The 18,926-nt window shown below is 53.5% G+C and overlaps 1 protein-coding gene across 1 annotated transcript; it reads right to left on the reverse strand.

The window, feature by feature from the left end:
• Positions 1-1,165: 1,165 nt before the first annotated feature.
• Positions 1,166-12,751, reverse strand: ZNF646 (zinc finger protein 646). The gene is given in 4 exon segments (XM_048517017.1): positions 1,166-5,471; positions 5,474-8,704; positions 11,152-12,009; positions 12,654-12,751. Coding segments are annotated over 2 exon segments (4,992 nt in total). The 5' UTR covers positions 8,555-8,704; positions 11,152-12,009; positions 12,654-12,751; the 3' UTR covers positions 1,166-3,560.
• Between the last annotated feature and the right edge of the window lie 6,175 nt (positions 12,752-18,926).

Below are 18,926 nucleotides of genomic sequence, written 5' to 3' on the forward strand. Positions count from 1 at the left end.
AGAAGGGGAGAACCTTCACCAATCCATTCTTCCCCCCTGGAGATCTCTGGCTCCTTCTCTCAAACTGGGGCTCGACTATCCCACGGGAGCGACCTTTCAGGGGGACCGTTGGGGCAGTCGCAAAAGGAAGGAGGTCTGAAAGTTCCACTCAATGGAGATCCCGCCCACCTGAGGACCCAAGCCAGACACTTTTATCCCCTTTGCTCAGAATCCACTTCTGGTAACCTTGATAAGTTGATGTGGCTAGATCTGGAAATCACTAGGCTTGAGGGGGGAAAAAAACTCCTGTCCAGATTCTTGATTAACCTCTCTGCCTTTAAGAAGATACAACAGGAAGAGTTTGGATTTACACCCCACCTTTCTCTCCTGTAAGGAGACTCAGGGTGACTTACAAGCTCCTTTCCCTTCCTCTCCCCACAACAGACACCTGGTGAGGCAGGTGGGGCTGAGGGAGTTCCAAAGAACTGTGATTAGCCCAAGGTCACCCAGCAGGAATGTAGGAGTACAGAAACACATCTGGTTCACCAGGTAAGCCTCTGCCAGTCATGTGGAGGAGTGGGGAATCAAACCCGGTTCTCCAGATTAGAATTGACCTGCTCTTAACCACTACACCATGCTTAAGGCCTTGGAAAGGTAACATGGACAGCTCAGCCAGACAAGCAGGATGAAGGAACTGTGTCTACCATATCCAAAAGGTACAAGAGTGCGCCGACAGGTGTGAGGACTGTTTTGGGGTTGGAGAGACGGGACTCCCTCGCAGCACCTGGTGCTGGAGGAAAAAGCTCCTGAGCGGAAACTTCATCCTTGAGACCAGCCGTTTCCACACACCTGCTCGTTTGGCACGAGATCCGGCTTTCTAGGCACGGTGGCAAAGGCCCTTTGCTGGCGTTTGACCCAAAGAGAGAAAACCCTAGATGTTGCAATGACTATGCCCGGCCCACTCGCCTGGAGTCTCTCTCCTGCAAACTCTCCTCTTGGGTCAGTTACTCTACCGGCCCGCTGTGACTATCTGACTGACACCAGGCTTTCAATTTGGGTCTCTCTCTTGCATTTAAAGATAGCCCAAGTCTGGATAACCAAGCGTTGCGTTTCTGGAGTTGATATGCCCTTGGGTGCAGCACACGTGAGGAAAGAAAACAAGAGAGAGGAGAAGAGATGGCGGGTCTTTTTTAAGAAACAAAGAACAATTTATTTGCAGAATTATTCAGTGTCTCACAGCTCATGTATGGACACCAGACACTGCAGGAAATGTATTTTGTCCTTTGGGAGGGGGGGATGGACAGAGAGTAGACACTTGTATCTCTGACCAGGGCATGGTTTGGTAGGGTCGTCTAGGGGAGCCAAACTCCTAAGCAGGGGAACGAGCCCCAGTGGATATAGGGCAGGTGCCGCTTCCTCCCATACATAAAAAATACCCTAGTTGTAGGAACACATCCACTAAAGGACATTTAGTTAGATACTGAATTATGATAGTTTTTCAGGGGGGGGGGGGAGAGGGGGAAAAATACTGCAACCTTCTGGAAAATCGATGAGGGGGTCCTTCCTTACCCAAGAGCCCAAATGTACATTTTTGGAGAACAGGGGCATAAAACAGGACTTGAAAATGTAGTACATTCGGGTGTCAAAATAAAAACCTGGGGTTGGGAGAGAAGGCGTTTCAGCAGGCTATTGAAAAGAGATCTAAATATACGACCCCCAACCCCCATTAATTTTTTTTATTACCCAGCTATGTTAGAAACCCTATAAAATGTTCACCACAAATGGGAGACATGTCAACTACTTAAAAATCGCTAATCTTTCAATCGAGTGGAGTTGCTGAAGGATTCGGAGGGCTTCCGTTCTGAAGGTCTCAGCCCACGAGAAGCTTATCTGCAACATGCTAAGAAGTTCGGCAGAGTTGGGTTAGGGGGGGTGACTAAACTGGCTACAGACCAACAATGGAACTTCAAAATCCGTGCCCTCCCCCCCCCCCCTTATCTCCCATTACCAGAAGAGGAAAATTGGCAACTGAAAAATTCTAAACTTCCAAATGGCAGGGTTTTTTTAAAAAAAAAAATCCTTGAAAATTATTCTGGGCCCTCGCCCCATGCTCTAAGGGCTGATTGATACAATCGCCACTGTTCTGTCGCAAGTTTTAGATGTGGGGAGAGCCAACCTATCCGTTCGGAACGTTTAGGTAAAAGAGCCCTGTTAGGACTGTGCCGCTTTACACTGGAAGGGAGCGTGTGTTTAAACATTCTGTCCATTGTTTTAAAAAGAATCTTAATGAAGTTAGAACACAAACTCTTTGGGGAGGAGCATTCTAGCTTAGCGCATCTGTCAAAAGTCTAGGGGTGTCACGCCAGAGGGAGACGTCATGAAATCGTCCCGGCTGACATGGTATAGCCGACAGGACTCTAGCAAGAGATTACTCTGAACCGGTTTTAAATATTGAAGGAGTTGTGTAAAAAAAAAAGTGATTAAGGAGTTGGTCCAGGAAAAGCAACCAAAAATATAAAGACTTTCCCTCCTCTCTTTTTACCGCTATAAAATGCCTGCCAGTGCTAAAGGCCGGATTGCCCACAGATACAGGCAGATTGGTGCCAGCCCTCAACCCTGGGGAAGGGCCTCCCACAACAAAGACAGCGTGCATGTAGAGCTCAGAAACAGGCACCGGCAGGCAAATCCCCCCCCCCCCCAAATCCAACGGGTCAGGATTGTAAAGAATATGTGCAGTCGGTATTGGAAGACAAATGTGTCCCTTTTCCCGTGCCACTGCGTGGCTCCCGTGCATCACGACATCTTCTGCAGAAAAGAACTGACAAATTGCCTCTAGAATTGCTTCTAATTAACAGTTTCACCTTTTAGTTAGTATCTTTAAAAACTTTCGAAACAGGGAGAAAAACAGGTCAAGTTTGGGGGAAAATTTTCAACAGCGCTATTTTCTTTCCCGCCCCAGGAAACACAGCGATATCCCCACAGAAAGAGGCAGCGATCCCAAGAGTAAAAATCCGCTCTGCAGGGACAGCTATACCAAGTTCACCCTGCCCCAACCTTTTTGTTGAAGTAGTTTTTAAATACCATCGGTGGATAAAACGTGGGGGGCGGCTACCCACCTGGCTTCCAAAACAGACTTAACCTTTTTTTTTTTAATGAAAACTTAGGGGGTTTAAGCACATGCTTGAAAGGTTCCAAGGTGCCAAAACTCAAATGGGATCCAAGACTCCCCACCCCTCCAAAAAAAGGGGTATAAATGTTACCATAGGGAAACATTTACCAGGGACACAAAGGAGGTCTAATCAGAGTGCTTAATGCAACATTCCACTAAGGGAAAGAATTCAGCCCCCAAATGAACATTCGACCCAGAACAGGAAACCCTGCACCAATTTTTTGTTCTGTCTTTTCCCCCAACCGCCGTGCCTTTTTATCTCCAGATATGGTGCTGGATGCCGTTCTCCCCCGGCCTCCCTTTAGCGAGCGGCAGCTGTTCCCACTAGACATCTCTTCCCATCTAGCCTGCCCTATTTTCCTTGCAGTCTGCTCAACCGGCCACATTGTCCTGGGCACACGTGCCAACGCACTCAGCTCGCATCCCCAACGGGAACGTCTCCGGCGGCGGATTGCCCACCGTCCGTGGCGTGCGTCAGCTGATGCTGCCGAAAGCTGAGCCGGAGGGAAAAAGTCTTGGAGCACACCGCGCAGGCGAAAGAGGTCCCTTCCTCTTTTGGGCCACTGTGGATTTTGGAGTGGGCGGCCAAGCACCTGGCAGTCCGAAAGGCTTTGCCACAGTGCGGACACCGGTGGCGCTTCTTGTCCAGGTGGACGTGGAGGTGATTTTTGAGGGTCAGGAAATTAAAGAATTCCTTCTGGCAGGTGGTGCAGCGGTAAAGGCCGACAGCGTGGGCATTCTTGTGGTTGAGAAGGCTGCCGGCGTGGCGGTAAGTCCAGTCGCGACTGCTACATTTGTAGGGCCGCTCCTCCTCCTCCGGTGGCGTGCTCGCGTTTGGATAACTGGGGGAGGAGGAGGAAGAGTCCTCGGCATCTTCTTCCTCCGTCCGATGACTCTTGAGATGGTGCGTCAGATCCCGAGACGTCCGGTAAGCCTTGCCGCACTCTGAGCACTCGTAACGTTTCTTGGCGTGCACGCGGGCGTGGTTCCTCAGCGAGGTGCGGTTGGCGAACTGCTTGGAGCACGAAAGGCAGCGGAAAGGAGGCGCATCGCCCTGACTGCCCCCCCTCTCCCTTTCAGGGGCCCGCTGGCTCCTCTCAAGCTCCTCCGCCGGAACGCTCCCGACGCAGGGGTGGGGGCGGCGCTGGTGCCGCACCAGCTGCCGCTGCCACTTGAACGCTTTCCCGCAATCCGGGCACTGGTGGCGTTTGACTTCGTAGTGGACCCGCTGGTGGTTTTTGAGCGACATCAGGTTGGGGTAGGCCTTGCCGCACTGGGGGCAGGCGAAGTGGCCGGTCTTGTGGCTCTTCCGGTGGTTGAGCAGGCTGCCCGCGTGGCGGTACGTGCGCCCGCAGTCCCCACACCGGTACGGGCGTTCTTCGGGATCCAGACGATGCTTGGTGGCATTCCCAGGGTGGGACGAATTGTCGCTTTTGTCGGCCCGCCGGCAATTTGGAAGCCTCTTGTAAGGCTGACACAAAGGGTCCCGTTTTCGGTCCCGGTGGACCCGCTGGTGGCTGGCCAGCTGCTTCTGCAGGCGGAAGGCTTTGGGGCACTCCAGGCACCGGTAGCGTTTGGTCTCGAAGTGGGTGCGGTTGTGGTTCTTGAGGGCCATGAGGTTGTAGAACTCCCTCTGGCAGACGCCACAGTGGAATAGGCCAGTCTTGTGCGTCTGCTTGTGGTTGATCAGGCTCCCGGCGTGCTTGTAGCTGCGCCCGCAGACTTCACAGCGGAAGGGGCGCTCGGACGGAGAACCCTCCTCTTCGGTGCCAGGGCTCCCATCTTCCCGACCTCCTGTGGGGGCCGTTCCTTCCTCTTTCACCACCACCGTCTCCATCTCTGCCTGCTCCTCTTCTGCAAAGGGGAGCCCTGGATGGGTCTCCCAGGCTGCTTTCTCATCACGTCCTTCCTCGCAGACGTCAGACATCTTTTCCACTTCAAACCAGCTAGAGTTCAACGCTGCCTCTTGTTCTGAACTTTGCTCTCCCCCAGGAGACAAAATTGAGGAGGTCCCTGGTGGATCTGAGCCCCCTTCATGCACCAAGGCTTTGCTATCAGGGGGCTCGCCTTTTTGAGCACCAGAGTCGGGTCCATCTTCGAGGGAAACCGGCTGCCGGATGTCTGGCGTGCTGCCGTTCAGCTTGCATTTCGGATGGTTCCTGAGGTGGTTCCGGTACATGGACAGAGATTTGGGGGAGGTACTGCGGAGCAGATGCGCGCTACCCTGGTAATCTCCGGGTGATCACCTGGGTAGGATGCTTCTTGTGGTTGACCAGGAGAAACTGCCACCATACACGGTAGAGTCTTGCCCGCACTGGCGCGCTTAGAATACGGCCGGTCATCCGAGGGTTCGCGGGCAGCGAAAGTAATTTCCACCGGTGACAGGCGCTGCTGGTCCTCCTCCAAGCGCAGAGGCCGTCGCAGCTGGATAGACGTATCCGCCAGGGCCGCGGCCTTCTCTTCCTGATGCCCCTCGCTGTGTTCTTCCAAGCTGGTCATGTCGTCGAACGTCTGGCCGCAGTAGCCGCAGATGTGGGAGAGCAGCTGTTCCTCTCCTTGGTCCCCGGCCTCTTCCGCCTGCGCCTCAGCAACCGTCTTCAACTCCACGTCCTGACCATTCGCCTGCCTTTCACCCTCTTCGTGCACCGAGCTGTGATGGTGCTGGAGGTCTTCCTCGCTCGGAAAGATCATGCCGCACAGGCTGCAGAGGAAAGGTTGTTCCTCGGCGCTGTCATTTCCACCGGGCCTCAACGCCGTGGCTTTGGCGTGCCCGTGGAAGTGGTTTTTCAGAGCTAAAAGATTGGGGTATTCTTTGGGGCAGAGGGAACACTGGTAGATGCTGGACTGGTGAGTGTGTTTGTGGGCTTCCAAGTCACTGGCTTGGTCGAACGCCACTCCACACTGTTCGCAAAGATAGGGGAGCACGTCTGCGTTTCCCGGTGATGGTGACGGAACGTCCAACTGCGGCTGCCAGCAGTTCACGACGGCCTCGTCTTCCGGAAAGTCGTACCTGTCTTTGTACTCATCCCCCGGGGCCGGCAACCCAGGCAAAGCAGGTCTGTTCTCTACCTCGGCGTCTTCATCCTCGTTGGCCGTCACCGCCGGTCCAGAGTGGCCCCTCCTCGGCCTCTGATGCCCCCGCAGGTGACTCTTCAGCGAGGCGACGTTCTGGAAGTGCTTGCCGCACACCGAGCAGCTGAAGTCCCCCGTCTGGTGGGTCTGCTTGTGGTTGATGAGGCTTCCCGAGTGGCGGTACGACTTGCTGCACAGGTTGCAGCTGTAGAGGCGCTGGACGGGCGCGGGAGACTCAGGCCGCTGTGCTGCTCTGTCGGGCCGCTCCCCGTCACCGCTGTGCTGTAGGCTGTGGTTCTGCAGGCCGGCTGCGCTGGAGAAAGCCGTCCCGCACTGGTGACAAACGTAGGGCGTGGCGGAAGAAGGAAGGACGTCTTCGGCCACTGCCGCCCCGTTCTCCAGGGCTTCCACGTCCTGCCTGATGGCCTGAAGGAGATCAGCCTCCTGCGGATGGAACCCCGCAAGCCCGGGGACGGCGGCCGCCTCTATGTCCTCGCTGCAGGGCAGGTGTCGCAGCTGATGGAGCTGGAACTCCGCCTCCTCCTCGAAGCTCTCGCCGCAGCTGGTGCAGGTCAGGCAATCGACTGGCTCCCTGCCGCTCAGCCGGGCCGCCCGCAGGTGCACCCGGACGTGGTTCCGCAGCGCCATGAGATTGGTGTACTGCTTGGGGCAGATGGAACACTGGAAGACCCCCGTCTGGTGGGTGTGGCGGTGGTTGACGAGGCTACCGCGATGCCGGTAACTCCGCCCACAATCCTCGCACCGGTAAGGCCGCTCTTCCCCCCCGCTGCCGCCTCCTTCTTCTTCCTCTTTCAGGCAGGAAGCTCCTCCCCAGACGTCTGGCAGCTGGACGGGGCAATCCCCGGGCTCCCTGGGGCTGTCTTCTCCTGGCTGCGAGTCCGAGATGCCGCAGGGATGCTGGGAGGCCTCCTCCGGCACAGGCAACCCGAGCCTGGCTTTGAGGTGGACCCGCAAGTGGTTTTTCAAGGCAGCTAAGTTGTAGAGCTGTTTGGCGCAGATGTTGCAGCTGTACACCCCGATCTGGTGGCTCTTCTTGTGGTTGATGAGGCTCCCGGCGTGTCGGTAGGTCCTGCCACAATCCTCGCAGCGGAAGGGCCGCTCCTCCAGCGAGGGGTAGCCTTCCTCGCCTTTCAAACTTGCTTCCCAGATCCCGTTGGAGCCAGGGGGCAGTTGGGAGGGGGTGCTGCCCCCACCCTCCTCGTCGTTCGCCTCCTCCGGGTACAGGCAGCTGTGCCCTTTCAGCTCCTTTTCGTTAGCAAAGGCACCGCCGCAGCGGACGCAGAGTTCCCCGTCCGGGTTGCAGCGTTCCCCACCTCCTGCCTTGGCGGCGTCTTTGAGGCTACAGGGGGCGCTGTCTCCGAAGTCGGCGCCTGCAGGGGGAGGCTGATAAATATCCAGCTTGGCCGAGGTCTCGATGGAGTCTTCTTCCCAGATGCCGTGCTCCGAGCCGTCCCAGGTGAGCCGGCCGGCAGCTTCGCTCTCTTCCCGGTCGTGGGCCATCTGGTGGCTCAGCAACTCCGAAGGGAGCCGGAAGGCTTTGTGGCAGAACCGGCACTTGTAAGGCCGGTACTCGGAATGGAGGCGCGTGTGGCTCTTGAGAGCCATGAGGTTGGAGAATTCCTTGTAGCACATGGTGCACTGGTACGCGCCCAGAGTGTGGCTCTGCTTGTGATTGGTCAGGCTGCCGGCGTGCTTGTACGCCTTGTCGCACTGGTTGCATTTAAAGCGCCGCTCGTCTCCGGCGGCGCCCTGGAGCCCTGCCTCCTTCTCCCCCTGGTGCGTCCGGAGCATCTCCTCTTTCCCTGCACCCTTCCGTATGGAGAGCTCCAGGAGAGAAAAGTTGGCCGGTACCACCGAATCCGCAATGTACTTCTCCAGATTGGTCAGCAGGCTTCCGCCGCCTTCCGCTCCAGAGTAGGTATCGGCGTCAGAAGAAGAGGTGTCCTGGCCCCTTTGGGAGCTGCCGCCCCCGCTGTTATTCTCCTCCTCCTCTTCCTCCTCCTGGTCTTGGGCGGCGTGAGCCATGCAGCGGTGGCTGCTGAGCTGGGATGAGGTCCGGAAGCTCTGGCTGCAGTCCCGGCACTTGTGACGCTTCTCCTCCGTGTGGGTGCGCAGGTGGCTCTTGAGGGCCATGGGGTTGGAGAAGTCCTTGCGGCACAGCAGGCAGGGGAAGAGGCCCACCTCGTGGGTGCGCCGGTGGTTCACCAGGCTGCCGGCGTGGCGGTAGCTCCGGGGGCACTGCTTGCACTTGTACGGACGCTCCTCCCGCCCGGCGGACGGTTCGCCGGCCAGGGCGGCATCTCCCTCGGCCATCGCTCACATCAGAAAGGGCCTTCCTTTGCTTCTTGCTCTCTGGGTTGAGAAACCTAAGGGCCTCCTGGCGGGCTACGAGGTCCCATGGCAGAACCTCAGGACTGCGTACCCAGATAGGTTTTTCTTCCCCAAGAGTTCCAGTGTCAAGACCTAGGAAATCAAGACAGAGAGAGAGAAAGGTGAGTGCAATCTTTATTACCAGGTCAAGCATCACTGGAATGAGAAAACTGGGAATCGATCCTACAGATTAGATGCACCCAGAATAGAAAAAGAAGAAGAGTTTGGATTTATACCCTCCCCTTTCTCTCCTGCAAGGAGACTCAAAGGGGCTTACAATCTCCTTTTCCCCCCCTCACAACAAACACCCTGTGAGGTTAGTGGGCCTGAGAGAGGTCTGAAGAACTGTGAGTAGCCCAAGGTCACCCAGCCGGAGTGCACCAGCTAATCTGGTTACTCAGATAAGCGTCCATAGCTCAAGTGGCAGAGCGAAGAATCAAATCTGGTTCTCCAGATTAGGGCGCACCTGCTCTTAACCACTACACCACACTGGCTTGAGATGTGAATACTTGTAACAAATAACTTGGAAAACTGGAAGGGGGTGGGGAGGAAACCCTTACTTTTTCCCTGAACAATCCTGCCTCCACTGGTCCAATTTGGAGAGCACCGGGGGGGAAAAAAGTCTTACGAAATGTTTTCTCTTTAAAATTGAGTAAAATTCCTCCTAGATGTACAGCCGGCAAGAGGACCTTTTCAGTTCTGCCAATGGAAATTTTTGAAGCGGAGGAGTGCTGGGAAAAAGTCCCACGAGTCGTTTTCTCTTTTTGAGAGTGAGAAAAAAACTTGGTCTTACAAACTCATCCGTTTGCTCCAAATGTACAGCAGGTAAAAGTCTGATGAATCATTCTAATGAATACCTATCAATTTTAAAGGATCATAGAGTCATACAGTTGGAAGAGACCTCAAGGGCCATCCAGTCCAACCCCCGGCAATAGCAGAAGAAGATGCCTAAAAATTTCTAGATTGAACCAGTTGGGCTCTTAAAATGACCAAGATGTCGCCCAGGCAAGAGCAATAAAGGTGACAACCAGGAAGACCGATTACTTTATTAAAAGGTTCGGATAGATTTGTGAAGGAGAGCGCCTTTAACCACCAAAGTGATATCCCCAGATAGAGGCGGCAAACCTTTCAATACTAAGATACAGCAGCAGGGGAAGGCCACGTCTCTATACATGCTTAGGGGCCCTCCAGGGTAATTGACTATTGTGTGAAACAGGATGCTGAGTTACACAGACTCACTGAATTCACCATTTATTTGTTTATTTCATTTATATCCCACCTTACTCTCCCAATGGGGATCCAAAGTAGGTTTCATCCATTCCATCTCACCCTTACAACAACCCTTTGAGGTAGGTTAGGCTGAGTAAGTGCACCTGGCCTAAGGTCACGCAGCTAGCTTCCATAACAGAGTGGGCATTTGAACCTAAGCATCCCAGATTTGACTCTCTAATGCATGATGCTGGAAGGGGATGGTGGGAACTGTAGTCCATAACATCTGGAAGGCTGCAAAAGAAGGCTATCAACAGCATGGTGTTGTGGTTAAGAGCAGCGGACTCTAATGTGATTTCCTGAACTGGATTTGTTTCTCCGCTCCTCCACATTAAGCCTTCTGGGTGACCTTGGGCTAGTTATCATTCCAACAGAACTCTCTCAGTCCCACCTATTTTGCAATGTGTTTGTTGTGGGGAGAGGAAGGGAAGGAGCTTGCAAGCCACTCTGAGACTCCTCACAGGAGAGAAAGGTGGGGTATAAATCCAAACTCCTCTTCTTCTAATAGCTAAATGGAACTTCCACATGCAGAGGCAGTGGATCTTTGAATAATAGAATCAACCAGGGAATAATCGTTGCCTTCGCTATTTGCCTGGGAGTGCCCAGAGGAAAGAAGCAAAATGGCAACCGAAACAGAGCTTGGTCCAGTCCAGAAGAGAAGCTTTTCATCTTCCAACAGCTGCTCCCTTGCGCCTCTTTCACAAGGCTGTTATGAAAGAGGAAAGCATGGAAACTCTCCTGAATCTAAGTGCAAATTTGAGCCCCAGCACCCAGCCTGGGAAGTAAGTGACACTGAGTGAGAGTCAAAGCAGGGCAGGCCTCTTGAGAAGGGCCTTAAGGGGGTTATGGTGTTTACAGAAGGGTTCACTTTATCAGAATTTTCCTGCCTGTGCTGGAAAGATTTTACAGGCCAGATGAGGAGGAAAGACTCATGGTTCTTTTTGCAGTTCTAGAGGAGAATGGAGTCTAGTGAACTGGGAGACGAGAAGATGGGTAATTTCAAGATTCACTTGAACAGGAACGAAAAACTGGGGCACCTAGTTCTGATCCATGCCCATAACAGAGCAATTTCTACTTTTGCAATTGCTGTTTCCTGATATTCGAAGATGGGTATTCTTAACCCAGGTGAGGATTACCGTACAGAGACAAAAACTGCTTTAGACATACACTTCTTTGTTGTTTACATAAGACAACACACTCTGTTTCTGTATAAACAAGTCTGCTCAAGCACAAAGTTACGGTACGACTTGCAAAGGATTTTGTTTGCTTACCTCTCAGGTCATGCAGAACCACCCAGATCGAGCACAGAACTTTTCCGGCAGAAGAAGCAGAAATGAACTTCCTTCCCCAAAGGCAGGAAGTAAAGTCCAAGATGCAGGCATAGTGCTTTGGATTTTTAGAAAGTTCAGAAAGAGGAATGAATTTCCTACATTTGTTCCACAAATGTCATAGGTAGTTTCACAGGCTTCAAACCTCTAAGTGTATATTTTGGATTTCTGAGGGGAAGGGGGGAAATGCAGATCTTCAGGACTCCCTTTGGAGCCTCATCTTCACTTCAGAAGGTGACATGAAATAGTCCAAGGTTTAGAAAGACACATGAACCCTGAGGAGAAAGAACCTTGGACCTTATTCCAATACAGATTACAAAAGTACTTTATAATAAGTCAGAGGACCAAAGTTGAAGAAGAGACAGGGGTTTCGACTTCTGTCTCCTATTAGTTCAAGTACGGGAAGTTCTCAGGTGGAAAGACCAAACATTATTTCATATTAGGCTCACCCCTAAAGTCCAGCACAGAGACAGTACTTTGTCCATCTATGGCAGCTGAGCCGCTCAGAAGCGGGCAGAGTTCTTTTGCGGTCTGTTTGCACCCAGGATCCAAATGCATCCAAAACGGAGTCTGGCTTTTGATGGATCGGCACCTAAGGAGCAATCGGAGGTAAAACTTCACCTAGGGGAGAAAGTTCGGGTGTTGAGGCTTCTGGCACAGGCTCAAGAGCTGAGGTATCAAGTTATCTGGTCCCGGCTTGAGGGTGAGTCCAGCTGCAGAAAGTGAGCGAGGGAAGTCTAGAAGGCATTCAGGCTCCAGCTCTGAGGTAGAGGTCAAATCCCACGTTGCTGCCTCGGCTTCCTGGAAAGACACACACAGCCCTCCTCTTCTCAGGGAGGTCAAGGCAAGGAGGAAAACAAAAACATGGGAAGGAAACTCTGGCTGCCCAGCCCCTTCGAGGCACCTCTGGCTCCCCGGAGAGCCTAGCCTGGCCCCCTCAGGCGCCTGCCACTGCTACCTCAGGGGTCTCCCACTCGGGGGTCGGCGCCCCCCAGCCCCCTCCGCCCTGAGCTCCGAGGGTCTGCGCTTGGAGAAGTCACACAGACTAGGGCAACAACAAATACTTCCTTTTGTTGCTAGGAAACAGGAAATGTGCGCCGTCGAAACAGGTCCCCCTGCAACCTGAGAGAGGCTTCACTTCCTGCGGGCTTGGATAGGAAGAAAAGGCGGCCCTTCCAAAAGCTGCCCCCCCGGATTGGAAACAAAACACGGGGATTAGAAAGGCACAATGGGTTTTCAGGACTTCCGTTGAGAAGCGGAAGTCGCCATCGACAGACGGTTCCCCACAGACTCAGGACCGTGCCCGCTCTAGGCCTGGGCGACTCTATGGTATAACAGTCTCTGCAACTGAAGGCGTTAAAAAAAAACAAACCCTAAAGCGCCGGGAAGGACCGCGACGGGTCACGTGACTTTCGTAGAGCTATTTTTCCCCGCCCAAAACTGACCTGGTTTTGCGCTCGAGCGGCCGAGGGACGTCCCCACAGCCTGGACTCTATCGCCGCGCCACTCTGCGGCCTATAGAGTCCCGGTCAAGGAGGGCTGGCAGTTTTGACCGGAAGTTTGGGCTGGGCGCCGCTCTAGCCTTTCCTTAGCTCTACGTTCCGAGTCTGGAATGAGACTCAAGAGATAGGCGTCGCAACGACAACAGCGCTCCGCGCTGGACTGTGCCTTTAGTTCCGTTTAGGCCTCGTTTGTTTGTTTTCCCCCAAGTTTGCAGCCGCTTTTTAATGGGCGAGTCGCCCTGGAGGAGCCCCGTGGCTTTGATCCCATCTGCGCATGCAGAATAATGCACTTTGGATCCTCTTTCACAATTGTTTGCAAGTGGGTTTTGCTATTAAGCACAGTAAGATCCAGCTGCAAAGTGCATTATTCTGCATGTGCGGAAGGCGCCTCAGACTCAAGAAATAATGCGGAGGGGGGGGGGGATTGGCTCGCTGCAAAAAAGAAAGAATGCTTCACCCTGTTACAGAAAGTAATTATTTATCCTGGATTAGTTGGCTAATTCAAGCTTATTCTGACTCCTTTACCCCTTTAAAAAACCCCAACAACTTTTATTAGATTTTACAATCTACAAACAAACAGTATAAATTATTTCATTTACTGGACAGACATTACCAAGTGTCCTCATGACTTTCTCAACATTAACACTTTGGAAAGTTCTTGCTATTGGCCATAAAGAAGTTGTAATAAAACATCCCTTTGGAGAGAGGGGGGAAAAGTCAGAATCACCCACCTTGTCCATTCCTTTCCCTTCCCACCATCTGTGTTTGAAACCTATAAGGTAGCCCCTTGTAGGAAAGGATTCCCTTTAGTGCCGGAGCCATCACTTCAGACTTTCTTTTGAGTACTTGAAGCGTTACTTAAGCATTCAACCTTCAGACAAACCAAAGGAACCACAGCGACCTGGACTATTTTGCGATCGATTCCTGAAGGGGTGAAATCTCCAGTGCAAAGGATGATGGGAAACAGGGTTCATTCATAAAGTGTTACAGGTGTTATTAGTGTGCTGTGCAGAAACCACACTAGAATACAATTTTCTGCTGTGTCTTTCCCCATCTACCTTTTCCAGCTGTTACCAGCTCTTGCCAGCTTGTGGTCATCGCTGTCCAAACATTGTCACTACCCATCTTGAACCTTGTTTGGGTAGATCCCCAATAATATTGAATTCTGGATTGAGTCACCGCTTGTAGTTTCCTGTATTTGTGAGAGTTTTGAATGCTTTAATGTCGTATTCTTTTTTATAATTGGTACATACATAAAGGGATATTCAATCTAATAAATACAAATATTAACCTGGCTGCCTGGTTGGTCCACCTGGATGAGGGAGCTCTTTCCAGAGTCTCGAGATTTTGGTTCTTGTGGGTTTTCCGGGCTGTGTTGCCGTGGTCTGGTGGATCTTGTGACTACGGCCACACAGCCCGGAAAACCCACCACAACCAGTTGAATCCGGCCGTGAAAGCCTTCAACAATTCATCTCGAGATTTTGTTCGCTGCAGTTGGTGACCTGCTTCCCCTTTGCTCGCCATGGTCATTTGAGGAGTGCCCAGCTGGGCCAGTCAGTACTATTTCTCCTGTCCCATGGAGAAGATGCTGGAAACGGGACTCAACAGCTGAAAGTGCATTATTCTGCATGTGCGGAAGGGGCCCCAGAGTCCACACTGCAAATGAATTCCTCCCCGAGTCTGCCTTTGAAACACTTCGCTAGCAGAACCTCAGCCCTCCTTAGTAAGGAGGTTTGGTGCAACTTGTTCCTTTTTATAGCCCTCAATGCATTTGGTGCAACTTATTCCTTTTCTCCAAGAGTTCCCTGCAAGACTGCCTTGCACAAATGCCACACCTGCTCCGGCGCAACAGCGAAGCCATTCCTCTAAGGTGTCAAACTTGCGCCCCTCCAGCGGTTATGGACTACAGTTCCCATCATCCCCTGCCAGCATGATGCTGGCAGGGGATGATGGGAACTGTAGTCCATAACAGCTGGAGGGCCGCAAGTTTGACACCTGTGCTCTAAACCATAGGTGTCAAACTCGAAGCCCTCCAGATGTTATGGACTACAGTTCCCATCATCCCCTGCCAGCATCATGATGGGAACTGTAGTCCATAACATCTGGAGGGCCGCGAGTTTGACACCTGTGCTCTAAACCGGGCTCCATGCGGGTTTTTTTTAACCCGGCACTGCCACACTTCCTCCGGGTGCAACCGCGAATGTCCTCCGCGCGGCTGCCACGCTTCCTGCCCATCTCTTCCCCCCTCCCTGGAAGCCAACTCCGCTGGGGAGGTCCTCTTCGCCCCCCCACCCCCACCCCTCCCCCTAAAATGCAACCCTCTCCCCGCGCTCCGGATCCCGAGCGCCGCAGCCCATGAGCGGGAGCGGGAAGGGCGCACCCTGCCGGCTCCCTGCCTCCGGTTCCTCCGCCGGCTCCCCTCCCCCCGGGGTCCTAGTGCACCGCGCCATGGCTCTGCAGAGGAAGGGGAAAGCCCAGAGACAAAGGAAAGAGCAGGTAAGGGCAGGCACTTGCAGGGGCAGAGGCGCATTTTGCAACGCTGCGGTTTTGCAACGGTCCTGTTGCATCGCTGCAGACAAACCCGGCGCGCACGTTTTGGCTTCTGCTTGTATTGTACTTTGGGGGGGCGGGGGTAGAAATCCCACCTCGACAAATGGCCTCGAAGGGGTCGAGTTTTTTTTTTGGGGCGGGGCGGTGATGGATCTCCCTGCCATACCAGCCATTGGGAGCTGGCGGCCCGGAGGGCTGCCTTCGCTAACATCGAGTGGCCCCGACAGAATATCCCGGGTGACCAATCGGACCAGCTGAGATCGTGAATACTGCCCCAAGCCTCCCACAGTGCGCCGAGGATGGTTCCACCCCCTTCTTCCCTTTCTAAAAACTTTCCCTTCTGTCCCCCCTCCCCCCTTTCCTAGGCTTAGATTGATTGTAAATGCCTCGGGGCAGCCCCCTGGGTGTAGTGAATGAATGAAAGAGGACAGGAATCCAGAGGTCAGTTAAAGACTGTTTAACAACGAATTCTTCTCTCTGTACCGTTGGACGTGATGCTCGCACTGCTCATTCGCAGGAGGCTGCAGGAGACGATATCCGCAGGGAACAGGATCTTTTGGGTAGACTCCTGCATTACTGTTTTGCATTCGACCGATGGGGCTGGAGAACGGTACTCTTTCGTCCACGGTTCGAGTTTGCAGAGGGCTGTTTCCGCTTCCGTCCGTGCAGGGTCTTTGGGCTTCAAACCTTTTTTAGAACTGGTTGAGCACAAGGCTACGTTCCATGGACGCCAAAACAGGCACTCGGCGCATGCTCGAAGGAAACTCCCAGATGCATAGCTTAATGTTGTGTACTCTGAGGGCTCGAAATAGTTCCAGCCCAAAGGAGAAAGGAAGGGTTTCTCTTACCCAGCAAATCTCTTTCCTGTGCAAACTACCTTTGACGATATGTGGTCCCTCCTGTGTTATTTCTGTTGGCCTTTTACATCCCTGCCTGCTATTTTTCTCTCAGAGATTGGGGATTATCATCATCATCATCATCATCATCATCATCATTATTATTATAATATTTATAAATTGCCCTCCCGAAGGGCTTCGTCAAAGGGGACATCGCTCCCAAGTTTTTTTATTAAGCAGCATCTGGTATTTTCTTTCCCTCTTCTCAGACTTCTTCCTCCTTCCGTCTCCCCTGGATTCTAAATCAGCCATTTTGAAAACGTCAGCTTTTAGCCTTATAAACCAGCAAAATTCTAGTATAAGTCCTGGCGGAGCAGAGAAAAACAGGACTGTTCTTTCCCTTCCAACGTCTCTCTGTGTAGGTATAAAAGAATAAAAAATACATTTAAATGTACACTCTTTGCATGGCCTCTGCAGACAAGGGTCTCTTTCTATATGAAAGGAACATTCCTTATTTCAAATTGTGTCATAGAATCATAACGTTGGAAGAGACCCCAACGACTATCAAGTCCAATCCACCTGCCATGCAGGAACACACAATCAAAAGCACTCCTGTCAGATGGCTATCAGCTCTCTTTAAAAACCTCCCAAGAAGACTCATACCACACTCTGAGGCCAGTGAATTCCACTGTCCAATAACCCTTACTGTCCGGAAGTTTTTTCCTGATGTTTTATGGAATCTTTCCTTCCCCTTGAACCCAACATCCTAGTCTCTGGAGCAGCAGAAAACAAGCTTGCTTCTCCTGTACTGACATCCCCTACAAATATCTAAACATGGCTATCATGGCACCTCTTAGCCTTCTGCTTCGCAAACTAACATCCCCAGCAAAGCGGTCGTTTACCCGAATTGTTTTGCCTTAAGCTTTAATCCAGTCAAACATGCTGCCTTCCTGTTGCAAGGACTGATAGCTCAGTCCAGAGAGCCAACGTGGTGTAGTGGTTAAGAGTAGGTGCACTCTAATCTAATCTAATCTGGAGAACCGGGTTTGATTCCCCGCTCTACCACTTGAGCTGTGGAGGTATCTGGGGAACCAGATTAGTTTATTACCTCAATACGTGCTAAGGTATGGGCTATGATCCTGCAGTTCAGATACTCTCAGCCCACCCTCACAGGGTGTGGTGTTTGTTGTGCAGGGAAGGGGGGGAAGGGAAAGGAGTTTGGAGGCCCCTTTCAGGCCCCTTACAGGAGAGAAAGGGGGATTTAAATCCAACTCCTCTTCTTCAATGTTGGATGTGTATCTGCCCTCGTGTGCCAGGGGTTGCTATCACGGCAGGGCCGGCCCCGTGACTTTAATTTCCGTGTTTGTTTCAGGCACCGCCCTCTCCAAAGATAGTCCAGGAAGAGGAAGTCGTGAAGGTGAAGTTGGGAGGAGGATGAGGAGGAAGAGGAAGGCTGGCGGCTACACATCAATCAGGCGAGCTGGTACTGACTTGTAGAGCGTTCCCAGCGTTACCCACGGGTGCTCATCACCTGAAGACCCACGGCCAGCGCTGGCAGCCGAAGCTCCGGTTAGCGGCTTCGTCTGCCCCAACTGCAGGAGGAGTTCCCGACCGTCGCGCCAGCTTCCGCCAAACACCAGCTCAGCCACCAGAGCGGGCGCCGCGTCAATGCCCCTCTGCACCAGGCCTGCAAAGGCGGCTCAGAGCTGCGCGCAACCGGTACGCAGCCACAGCCCGTGAGAAGCCCGCTGTGTGCCACGAATCACGGCAAGGCCTTCACATGCAGCGGTCTGCCTCCGGTCCACAGCCCCGGCACACGACCTGCCCTTCTGATGCCACAAGAGATTACGGCACCCTCTCCAAGCTGCGGATTCACCAGCGCTCCCACACGGCAGTATTCCGCCGCAGCGAGTGCAGCAGAAGTGTTTGCCGACCCCTGGGTGTTCGGAGGCTTACCGGCGCCTTGCGCCGCCCGTCGCCCTACCGGAGTGCGGGTCTGCAGCAAAGGCGATGCGGAGCTGAAAGACCTGAAGAACCACGAAGCAGCTCCGACGGCCCTTCCTGTGCCGTGCGGAAGGCTTCTCCCTTTCGTCCTCGCTGGCGCAGCGGCATTACGCCAGCCCACAAGCCGTACCGCTGCAACCTCTGCGGCAAAGGCTTCACCCAGCTGTCTTCCTTCCAGAGCCACCAGCGCACCCACTCCGGGGAGAAGCCCTTCCTCTGCCCACAGTGCGGGCGCATGTTCAGCGACCCCTCCAGCTTCATGGTGTCCAGCGAAGCTTTTGGGGCCTCAAGCCCTCGCCTGCACGACGATACTGGGGAAGGCTTTCCGCCAGCCGGCCGACCTGGCCATGCACCAGCGCATTCACACCGGCGAGAGGCCCCACAAGTGCTCCCAGTGCGACAAGAGCTTCGTGGCCTCGTGGGACCTCAAGCGCCACCTGCTACAGTACTTTTCGAGGTGTGGCGCCCACAGTCGCGGCGGTGTGGGAAGAGCGCGAGAGGGCCAACCTGGCGAGCACTACGGAGTCCACTCCGGAGGCCCTTCAGGTGTCACCCGGCAGCTGCGGCAAGGCCATTGGTGTCCTCCAGCCTCCGGGCTTGGCGCACCCACAGCAGCGAGGAACAGCGGGCTCAGCCCATGCCTCAGCAGCCAGCCCAGCCCAACCAGTCCATTGTAGCCGCCGATTACCGTGCTGATTTCTGGCGGGGAAGTCTGTGAAGCTTTCCTCCACTCAGGAGCACAAAGCCGCGAGCGGCTGGTCCACCACGGGCTGAGTGCTTTCCGATTGCCGGAGTCGCGGCAAAGGTTTCTTCGGGCTCACGTGGC

The sequence above is a fragment of the Sphaerodactylus townsendi genome, linkage group LG15, assembly GCF_021028975.2.
Source record: "Sphaerodactylus townsendi isolate TG3544 linkage group LG15, MPM_Stown_v2.3, whole genome shotgun sequence".
Taxonomy (NCBI): Eukaryota; Metazoa; Chordata; class Lepidosauria; order Squamata; family Sphaerodactylidae; genus Sphaerodactylus; species Sphaerodactylus townsendi.